We start from the raw sequence: 12,166 nt of genomic DNA, 5'->3' as shown, positions 1-12,166 counted from the left end.
TTATTATTATTATTATTATTTTTTTTTTTTTTATTTTAAATTTATACAACAATTTTGCTACGAAAACTATCTAAAAATAATATTGATCTACTCTCCTTCCCCCCTAACAACGCGGAATTTTTAAAATTCAAAAATCGTCATGAATGCTTTAAGTTTTCCGCTTTTTAGTTACAAAAAAAAATTGTCCTCTCAAGATATAAATAAACATTTAAAATTATAATTAATTCAATACAGATCACAAATTGAACAAGCAATGCATCAAAACCTTTACGAAGCTTACGTGTATCTTAATATTCCCCCTTCCCCACTCCCAGAACGCTTCATTTCACTAACTGTTCCGTTCATCTCGGGGGCGTACCCTACGCAGATCGCCAAAAAGGAAAACATTTCACTTGGCGAGTAATTGGCGTAACAATGTAAATTCAAGGTTTAAACGCGGCAACCTCAACTTTCATCTTCCTGAACTGTCATTCAGATCGTAAAGACCAGCTGGTAGAATCAGCTGTCATGAGAATTTTCAGGGACGGGTAATCTCAGTTTTGGTTTTAATTGTAAACTATTTTCATATCTACATGCAGGTGAATCGTTAGTTTGTGCTTCTGTTTGAGAAGCAAATGCTGAAAACATTAAATTAAACGCATCACAAATCTTTTTTTCTGCATAAAATGAAGAAAAAGAATTAGAAATTTTAAATTTTTAAACTTCTTGCGTGAAAATAAAGTGATGGTGGTGATAATGTATGGGGTGAAAATAATGATTAACATATTTATTTTGTTCAGTAAAAATTTTACTTATCTTTTGAAATACAGAATGGAGTATGAAAAGTGGAAATGACTGGATGTATAATGTGATTAATATTGGCTATCAGATAGTGCAAATTTATGCGAAGTGATTAACAGCGACTGAAACTTTTTTGGTAAATTGTTTAAAACAAAATGCGTACGTAAACAAACTAAAACAGTGAAAATTTTAGTGTAGCACTTGGATTCTATTCTCATATATTTTTGAATGGCTTTACCTGCTAAACTGCATCTGCTAAAAAAGAAGTCAAAAAGTGTACCATCGATGTGTACGCATAGGGCCTGCAGGTTCTGGCCTAAGCGTGCAATTTATTACGTTAATGAACCAAAGGTAAATTAAAATTTTGCATTTATTATTTTCTTTGAATTCATATTATAATCTGTCGACCTATGCGTACTTTTTATTACAACTTTAATCTTCAATTTCATAATTTTGAAGGCTTATTTAAAGTTATACTATTATCTTATAATAAAATTACAAGCACCATTAAATATATATTTACAGTAATAATTTGTTAAAAACTATTATCAATGTTTGAACAGTTAATTATTATATCAAGTAATATTGTTTAAAATTACACACGTATTATTGATTTTGCTTGCAAGCTATAAATACTAAAACTAGAATTGAAGACCTGGATGCAAATAATGATTAACTGTCAAATTTAAAATTTTACCGTTTATTGTTATACGCTTTTGACTGCTTTGAAGTTTACACTTTATTCTCCCAAAATAAAGTTTAAGTCACTAGTGTAAAAAGAAGTTGACAGGGCTGTCAGGCTTGTGAAAAAAAGGTTTTCGTTTAATTTTTTTTCCTGCACCAAGTAAGTCAAGAAACCAAATGTGTAAATTATAATAAATAATAATAATGTTTCAAAATTAAAAATTTAAAAGCAACATGTTAGTGTAACTATTTTTGTTACAAAAACAATTAACTATTAACAAATTTCATCATTTTAAATCGCATTGCTTAATATGATGGGGAAAAAAATGTGCACTTTATATTTAACAATGTTTCGGCTGCTTGAAAACAAAAAAAAATTATTAGCAAAAAGTTTTTGTAAAAAAAATATTTTTGTGTAAATGAGTTTTATAATTGGATATACAATTTTTTCGATTGAGTTCCAGAGCTATGGAACTTTTGCAAAAAAGATTACAAGGATTCCAAACTCTTCTCCTGACTATTATGTATTGCAAGTTGAGACTATCTCTTCTTTTTAGAGAATCATGAATCCCAACCTGCTTTAAAAAAGGTATAATTTATTCAGAAAAGTACATTTTTGTGTTTAATTTTAAAATTTTAAGTAAAAAATGCTTAAGTTAAAACTGCTTTAGTTAGTTAAAAAATGTAACTGACTTCCTTGAGAAATCTAGAATATCAATATCAGGATCAGAATCAGATCAATATCAGAAATCTGAAAAATTTATATTCATGGGATTAGCAACTATACAAAACATAGGTTAATTGTGGTATTACATAGGATAATTATGGTCAAACAAAGGATAATTATGGTCAAATTATGGTATTTCACCGTAAAATCTATTTTTGGCATGGAACAAAAAATCTGATATATCGTAATTACGGAATAATATTTCATTGCAAAGAAGAAGTTTACGGTAAAATCCATTTTACAGATGATGTACGCAAAACGCCAGTACTTGATACCGTAATTTGATCCGGTATTTTTTACAGTGTATCTATTTCTTCAAATATTATCCATTTCTTTATCTGTTCCTTCATAAACAAGCTAAATATAAAACTATTTTTCATTGATAAGAAATTCTTAGAACAACTTTTTGACACATTTAAGCATTGATAATAGGGACACACTAAGTAGCACAATAAATTTTATAAAACAAAAAACTAACCAAATTTAAATATCTGCTAAATGAATTTATTTAAAAATATGCACAGCAATTTAAAACAAATATTAGAAATACTAATAGTTTTTAGAATTTTCTTTTAAACTATTTGGTATTCAAAATATTTGATATTTTCTACTTAGAATAAAAAAACTTTAAATCCTTAAAAAAGAAGAATTTTTAAGGAAAAAAATTAATTACAAAACAAATATTCAAAATATCAGATGATTACAATTCGACTATTATTTTGAAAAAGAAAACTACGAAATGATAAAAAGTACTGATCCTTAATCATTAGTCCCGATTTGACCTTTCTTCAATCCTAAATAATGGATTAGGATGCGTAGAGCTGTTTACATCAATTACTTCCGCTTGTGCGCGTAAATTGTTTAGCGTCTTAAGAAAGATTAAGCTGTAACAGGTGTTGATTCCCTCCTATCCTCAAATTCTTTGTTGATAAAAATAAACAACACCTTTAGGCCTTGAAAAGAGGTATTGTTCACAACTTTTTTTATAATTTGAAATTAGTTATATTACACGCGTTAAAAATACAAAGACATTAGTAAAAATAAAATTTATTTAATCCTGACTGTAACACATATACATATATGATTCTGCATTTTTACCTTCAACCTATATTGTTTATCTTCTTTTTTTTCAAAAAAAAGGGGGAGGAAACACTACTGTATTCGAAATTATAAAACAAAATTTTGTGTTTTTGCCAGACTTTTTTACTACTTTTCGGGCGTAACGGAAATACGGATATCGCCCATTAGCATAGATTTTATAATTTTGTTTCAAATTTTAAAATAATTTCAAATATGCGATCAGAGAAACGCAACAATCAGTGAAACTTCATTACGAATAAAACTAATTAACTAAACTAACTGATAGACATTTAATTCTGCTAATGAAATGTTACCTACCCGGGGGCTGAAATTTGATCGGCTGTTCAACGGTGTTATAAAAAATAATATAAATAAAATATAACGTTATAAAATAAAATGATGAGATCGGAGCCTTCGTCTCCTAATGACGAAGGCTTGCCTTGGAGGACCCTACCGGGTTCGAATTCCAACGATGGCTGGTCGATATGAATTCCGCATCCGACTTACACCGATCACAGTGCGGACGTAAAATATCCTCAGTGGTAGACAGATTATGGGCTAGAGTCCCCTTGTCTTCAGGCTAACCGTGATTTTCATCTCCATGTAAAGCAGATGCGGGTTAATTCCATAAAAAAAAGTCCTCCAAGGCAAATTTCTCCTAATAGTTGATCCAGGAGTTCCCTTGTCTTCTGGATTGGGTTCAAAATTATAAGGCTACGGAGTTGAACATTAGTATTCGTAAACCCTAAATTGGGTCCGCTGTTCAATGACAGATATAAAATATAAAAGGATATGATCGATCTCCGAACTGGTAACTCTTGCCTATATTTCCACACCACTCAAATAACTTACCTGCACGAAAAAAAAAATATGCACTAAAATTACCGTACTTGTATGGTTATGATATTTCTTGTAAAAAGTACTTAATTATAGGACCTAATCTAACGCTAATTTCAATTTTTTCCGTGTTTCGCTATATCTTTGCATTTTTAATTAATCTTGCATGCAACTATAAGTCACAAAAAGTTGTTTTTTTCCGCAGAAATTGGACTAATTCCACCCATCAATTAATCTACACATTAATTAATTATGCTACCACCATAAACAAAATACAAATTAAAAATACAATTACTATTCGATAAAATCATCCAAAACGCATCCGTTAATTAACTCATGAATATTAAGACACTCATCATATTTCCCAAATAAACATTGAACAAATAATATAGCCTTGAGGCATTAATTTCATGCTTTCCAATGACCTTGACTACACTAATTTTGTTGATGGAACTCCATACAGTAAGCAGCCATTTTATTACACCTGTTTCATGATTATATCTGGGAGTAGGGTAGGTAGCATCCTCCTCCGCAATTTTTACGGTCTGTTGTTGATGCTACTGGATTTCAATTTGTTAATGGCGCAATGATAAATGAATACGCTTTTGTATAATAAGACCATGGTTGGAATAATTGTTCTTTCACGCCGAAAGAGGAAGCCGTTTTGAAGCTTCGTTGAAGCTTTTTGGGTGCAATAAAAGGTTTTAGCATCACTTCGACTAGTTACAATTTGATAGAAATAAAATAAAATTTATATTCCATTTTAAGGTTCTAATGTTAAAACTAAAAGAAAACTATAATATAGCAGATTTTTCCACCTATTATGTTACGAAAAATTTTGTTACGCTAAAGGCTTCACAGAGGAACAAACCACAAAAACACTTTTTCATTGTATATTCATTTGTTCTACCTTGGAATAATATTGCAGACGAAGAAAAAAATTCTGGTAAAACCACTGTATTGTATAGGCGTGACATTTCTAGTAAAAAAAAAATTCTGGTAATAAAATAAAACTACACAGTATTTAATCCATTCTTTTGGTAATTTTTCCGTTTATACGGTAATAGTTTTTGGAAAATTCTAGTTTTCACTATTGTACATTTTAGTACCTTCAAGTAAAGAAATACGAAACTGAAAACAAAATAACCAAATTTTACCACATTTTATCACGTATTTTAAAACCATATTTTATTGTTACATTTAGCTACATCATTTCCAAAGAGGTTAGGTAAAAATTACCGAGTTTTTTGGAGTTTAGATTAAGCCTGAAACATGGAAAATTTTACTATATGGTTGTACAAAGCGCAAAGTGAAAAGAGAACGCGTAACTTTTGCTCTAATGATCGGATCTTAATAGTTGAAATCGGTAACCTTAAATAATGTGCTGATTAATTAGTGTAGACGATATTTTAAGTTACGAAATCAAACATGAAAAAGTTCTTTCTTTGATTAAACATACCTCTTTTTCGACAGATTCCGCTTTTTGGACCCTTAAAACATAGTGGGTAGCCGCAATTTGGGAAATATGATCCTCATAGTTTGATCAGGAGAAAGTGGATCCCTTAATGTTATTTTTATTTTTTGAGCGAAATCATCGAATAGTTCCTGAGAAATCAAATTTTAAGAAACTGTATTTTGAAAATTTGTAATTTCATAGGAACTATTGGAAATTAGTGTAGACGATATTTTAGGATGTAAAAAGTTAGACTTTACAATTCAAAATTATTTCGACAATTATTAAATAAAATTTTGGGGTCAAAAACCCAAATCTGTCGAAAAAAGTTATGTTTATTCAGAGGAAGTATGTTTTTGCATCTTATTTCATATCTTGAAATATCGCTTTAACTAAATAATTAGCACGTTTGAGGTCTCCCCTTCATACCATTAAGATTGAATTCTAGAAAGTGAAGATCCGATCATTAGATCAAAAGTTATTCAGGGTTGTCTGTTTTTTATTTTGCGCACTGAACATATGGGGTTATTTTGACCATACTTTTCGTCTCAGTGTAGTATTATCTGAATTCTCCAATAAAGCATAAACTAAAAAGTATCGCTTCGAGAGAGTTTAAAATAATATTCTGCGTTTTCTGTATTATAATAAAAGAAAGCAATACATTCGTCATATTTCTGTTTCTACGTTACAAAGCTATTTTGATGTTCCTACATTGGATATAGTAGAGATTTGTCTGTTTTATTATTTTTCTATGAAGTTCAAAATAATTTCTTTCATTTCTCTGATATCTTAATTACGAAAAGTAAAATATACAAAATGAAAAAAAGTATTTGTATGCCCATTTTTGTAAGAACAATTTAAAAATAATTTATATACAGATTTTACAACATTATTAACAAAATAATTTTAACACAACATTATCATAGAAAAGCTAAAAACCTTCATATTTTTAATATGCCTTTTACAGTTTTTAAACTATCGTGTTCAAATTTTTTATTATTGCAATATCGATCTACTTTTTCTCCATTTTACACCACTGTTACTAGATTTTTGATCTGTAATGTGTGTTTTATTTTAAAATAAGATTAAATAAAAAATAACTGAAAATAAATAAATAAAAATAAGCTCACATACTTACCAAGTATTCCATTAAAATAATTTGTTACGAAAATGTATCATTCATATACCGTGTTTCATTCCAAAACAAGACTTAATTGAAAAGTAGAAAACGATTTAACTTATTTTAAAATCGTTAAATCGCTTAAAGTCATATAGCTTTTTTTTAAATTTAAAGAACAAGAATTATCTAATTTTGTATAAAGAATATATGAGTTAAAAAATGCTTGTAAAAATTACATTAAAATTAGTTTTTTACGATTATACTATATTAAAATTAGAATGGTATCAAACATTAACTGTATGCTGAAAAATTTTAAAAATTAAAGATTTCGTAACTTTGCCATGTAAAAAATCGTTTTCAGAAATAATAATTATTTTCCCCACACTTGAATATCATTTTCCTATTTAAATAACGTAAGAAAAATGTTTTACAGAAATATTCTATAATTCCTCAAAGCTTAGAATTTTATATTTTCTTATTCCATGTAAAAATATGAATATTTAATCTAGGATCAGAGAATTCACATGTAAGATACATGGAACATTTTGTAAAAGCGTCGCATGGATTTTTCTATTTAAAATAATCGATCCACTTATTTTAACTATATTTAGCTTTAACTTATATGTATATATATATATACATATAATTTATCTGAAAAGTAAAGATCAATATCCTTAGATTCTAATTATTTCCATTACAATTATGCATAAATAAGGATATGAGTCATTCTTAAAAAATACGAAATACCGAAATCTATAAAGACTGACGGAAATCAGTTTTTTTTCTACAAGACAGGATGACTTTAGATGTAGTCTGATAACATTTTTTCTTCCGCATTGTGCAAGCAGATAAGATTTTTCCATTAAAAATAAAAAAGCATCACGATAGCATACCTGCATTAGTATGGGGCCCTCCTAGTGTGTTTTTAAGCTAATTCTACGGCGGGGTGTAAATTATAAAGTATTTTAAAGCAAGTTTGGATGTTTGTTGGAATATAAAATTTTATGTGTAAAATTTTGTTAAAGTCTACACTGTAAAATCCATTTTTACCAGAATATGTTCTGATGTTCTGTAACTTTTACAGAAATGATGTAAAATCACTGAATCTCTTTAATAAAATAAATATTAATGCAAAAAAGTACGGTACAATATTTTACGGCAAAAATGCATAGCAATTTTTACATTTTCCACCCTGTTTGAGAGAAGTTTATGTTAAAATTATATCCTATAGAATATTATTTAATTATTATGTATTTAAATATTATTTTCAGGGAAAAACATTTATATTTGAAAGTATATATATATTACTTGTAAAAATTCATATTTCATTTGTTTTGTACTCTCTATAAAACTGGATACTGCCTGAACTTAAATTTGAAAATTTATAAGAAAGTATAGTATTACTAAGTAGTAGCACTAAGAAAAATTTACAAATAAAATTTTGTTTCCATTTTTTTAAATATTACATGCAAGTATTTATACCCCGATATTACACATCCCGGAAAAATAAATAATTTGAAAATTTATTTTATCATGGATAAAAATAATTACCGTGTTAATAATTATATGGTAATGCATTACTGGTAAAAATATTATAACTCTTTGTATTAGAAAAGAAACATGCGGTATTTAAACCATTCATTTGGTACTTCATCCTTTCATATGGTATCTGCTTATGGTTGCAGTTAAAATTCTGGTTTGCGAAATTATAATTCGTTTTTCCACACGTTTAGTATAAAATACAAAACTTAAAAGTAAATAGAACTGAATAAATGTTTTTTTTTGTTGCAATTCTCTGAGGTATTGTGATAAAATTACCTCATTTATCAAAATTTTTCTCCCATATTATAAAACCATATTTTAATGTTTCTTTTACTAAAGTCACTACCAAAGGGCTTTGGTAAAAATTACCGAGCTTTTTGGTGTTCCCATAGAACCAGAAACACTTAACATTTTACCATATTCTGGTAGTTTTGACAAAACATTTTTTTTTTCAAAATAAAAGTTCCATGTCTTTTTTCGCAAAATCATGTAATTAATTCATATGTAATTACTACATTAATTCCTTTTACTATGAATTGAATTAAAGTTTAATTTCAAAGGTATACTTTATGATTTTAACGATATTGAAGAGAAAGTTTTATATTTATAAACTTCTTTCATTTCCTAGAAAATAAATGCAGGTTTTTAATATTTCTCTCATTTAATATTTCTCAGGTTTTAATATTTCTCTTTCGACATTATTCAGAAATTTGAATCGATTCTTTTTTTTTTTTTTTTTTGATTTTCATGGAAAGTAATATCATTGTTAACTTTTGAACGTATAGATATGATATTGCAAAACTGTAGTAAACATTAATGATTGCTCTAATAATTATTTTTATTTTTACGTAACGTATGTTGTTGCGATAAAACATCAATTAGAAGTTTGATTAATACTTATCTTTTCTAATCTTATCCAAACTACGAAGCTAGATTCAAAAACATGTTATTATCATTTAGCCCTTATAAGCATATCATTGTTGCATATAAAATCAAGGTTTTATTCTATCATTATTTCCCAAAGTCAACAAAATAGTTATTGCAATTAATAGAACTTAAATAGGTCTGATTCTTTTTTAAAATAAACTTTCTGAAATATTGATTGAGAGGGATAACGAAAATATTTTTCATATACAAACATAGTGCATTAAGTGCTTAAATTTTTATTGTTTATTAGATTACTGTAATATCATTTTGCAATTCAAGGGAAACACCTGCATGTTCGCAAAAATGTTTAAAAACATATAATATTAACGAGTTTTCCAAGTATATTTTGTCACACGCTGGGGAAACTGAAATAAGGTTTCTAATTACAAATAATTAAATTAAATATTACATATAATTAAATAATATAAGAATAAAATATTATTAAAAAAGAAAACTATAAATTTGAAAAAACCAGCAGTCTTCCTCAAGACATATCTATTGGTATAATTTAATGCGATATTTCTGAATAAAGAATATTTTTTTATATTTTTTTATTAATTATTTTAAAGTTATTATTCAGAGCATGTAGAATAATGCAAATATAAGTATGTATAAATTGAGAAAAAAGAATACCAGAATATGATGAAAATTTACCTTGTTTCTGTCTCTTATGGGAACACATAAAAAAAAAAAAAAAAAAAAAAAAAGCTCGGTAAGGTTAACCGAGCTTTGCTTGCTTTTACCGAGCTTTGGTAATTAACATTAAAATATGGTTTTAACATTAACATCAAAATTTGGTAACATGAGCATTAAAATATGGTTTTCGAGTGGGCGATAAAGTTTGATAACCATGATAATTTCATCACACTTTAGAGCGTAACATGAAAACCATATATTCGGGTAAATTTACTGTTCTGTTTAGTATTTTTTACTAAATGCGTGATTCTAAGAATTATTAGTATAAGATAAAAGTAAATTTGAAAACCAGAATGTTTGGTTATGTTACTATACGTACGGAAAAATTACCAAATGAATGGTTTCAATACAGTGAATTTTAATTTTATTAACAAGAATTATAATTTATTTTTGTCAGAAATGTCATTAACATACAGTAAGGTAATTTTACCAGAATTTTTCTTCCATTTATTTTCAATTATTATGCGATTTTTAAATTTAATTGAATTACTGGCTTTTCATTTTCTCTTTAAAAAAGTCAAAATTTTCTATAAAAAGTAGATAGTTAAACATTTAAAAAATGCTTTCAATCTCTCATGTTCCTCAAAATGATCAAATTTCAAAGTGAAAATTATACTGCTTAATTTATCTAGCTTTCACGCATTAAAGATTTTTTTATTATTTAGAAATGCGCATGCCAATTTAAATATTGTGTTATTTGATGAGCTTGAAGGCTTTCGTTGAAGGCAAGAAGCCGTAAAAATTATCNGGAACACCAAAAAAAAAAGCTCGGTAAGGTTTACCAGCTTTGATAATTAACATTAAAATATGGTTTTAACATTAACATTAAAATTTGGCAAAATTAACATTAAAATATGGTTTTCGTGTACGTGATAAAGTTTGGTAAATATGATAATTTCATCGCACTTTAGAGCGTAGCATGAAAATCATATATTCTGGTAAATTTACTGTTCAGTTTTGTATTTTTCACTAAATGCGAGATTCTAAGAATTATTAGTATAAGATAAAAGTAAATTTGAAAACCAGAATTTTTGGTTATGTTACTATACGTACGGAAAAATTACCAAATGAATGGTTTCAATACAGTGAATTTTAATTTTATTAACAGAAATGTTGTATTAACAGAATTTTGTCAGAAATGTCATTAACATACAGTAAGGTAATTTTACCAGAGTTTTTTTTCCATGTATTTTCACTTATTATGCGATTTTTAAATTTAATTGAATTACAGGTTTTTTTTCTCTTCGTCGTTTTTTCTTTTAAAAAATCAAAATTTTCTATAAAAAGTAGATAGTTAAACATTTAAAAAATGCTTTCAATCTCTCATGTTCCTTAAAATGATCAGATTTCAAAGTGAAAATTATACTGCTTAATTTATCTAGCTTTCACGCATTAAAGATTTTTTTATTATTTAGAAATGCGCATGCCAATTTAAATATTGTGTTATTTGATGAGCTTGAAGGCTTTCGTTGAAGGCAAGAAGCCGTAAAAATTATCCTAAGAATCGTAAAATTGTAGTTTATGTCTCAGAACAAGTGAGATGTAATAAAATAAATGCATCCATAACCTTGAATTGTGTTAACAAAATTTAAGAGTAATTTTGAATGTCAACTCTGTTTGAAAGAAAAGGCTATTTCATAAATTTTTATCTAACACCCATTATGTTATTTATTGCAACGCTGATGATTTAAAACACCATATTCTTAGTTTAATACTGTTAAATTTTTACTGCAGTTAATTGATAGTGTTTTTATATATATTTGGATACATTATTATTGTGAAGTTTATTACATAGGAACTGATTAGTAGTTTGTGGTTATACTAAAAAATTAGAGCTGTTTTATGATATTAATGAAAAATTAAGAGGAAAATTGTTTTGAATTTTTTTAGTGTTTATTAATTTATAGATTTTTGACGTTTTGGATGAAAAAGCTTAGTGGAAAAAGGGTCTAAGTGACAGTTTGGTAAAAGTGGTATTTCTTGTGGAAAATTTTTTTATTCAACTGAGTAATTTTTATCGGGGTTGCTAAATTTTTTAATTTCGCATGTTTCAAATGAAGAAGGAAAGCGAGACAGTCAGAATTCTGTCAATCTCTCATTAGAATTTGAGTAAAAGAGAATTTCAACATGAAAATGAGTAGTTGAAGATGAACCTAAGAAAACTTGCCATTTGACACAAAACTAAAACTCCAAATGCGCAAAATGTAAATGAATTTGTAGGATTGGATGCTTACAGACTTAATTTATTCATTTTTTGTCAGCGTATAAACTTAAAGCCAATTTACTAATTTTTTCTGAATATATATATTTTATGGAAAGT

At 27.2% G+C, this 12,166-nt stretch overlaps 1 protein-coding gene across 3 annotated transcripts in view; it reads left to right on the top strand.

Moving 5' to 3' along the window:
• The window catches only part of LOC107457381 (Exchange protein directly activated by cAMP), a 274,203-nt gene that overhangs the window by 143,742 nt on the left and 118,295 nt on the right, over positions 1-12,166 (top strand). Inside the window, exon 1 of one of the 3 annotated variants that reach the window (XM_071177749.1) lies at positions 454-1,131. The exons of the other annotated variants lie outside the window; for them this stretch is intronic. Coding sequence (XP_071033850.1) covers positions 1,009-1,131 — 123 coding nt within the window. The 5' untranslated portion in view covers positions 454-1,008. Of the gene's footprint in view, positions 1-453; positions 1,132-12,166 lie in introns of those variants that run through there. 3 annotated transcript variants of the gene reach the window in all.

This window comes from Parasteatoda tepidariorum, chromosome 2 (assembly GCF_043381705.1).
Source record: "Parasteatoda tepidariorum isolate YZ-2023 chromosome 2, CAS_Ptep_4.0, whole genome shotgun sequence".
Classification (NCBI taxonomy): Eukaryota; Metazoa; Arthropoda; class Arachnida; order Araneae; family Theridiidae; genus Parasteatoda; species Parasteatoda tepidariorum.
The sequence above is the reverse complement of the archived record's forward strand: the minus strand, read 5'-3'. Positions and strand labels throughout refer to the sequence as shown.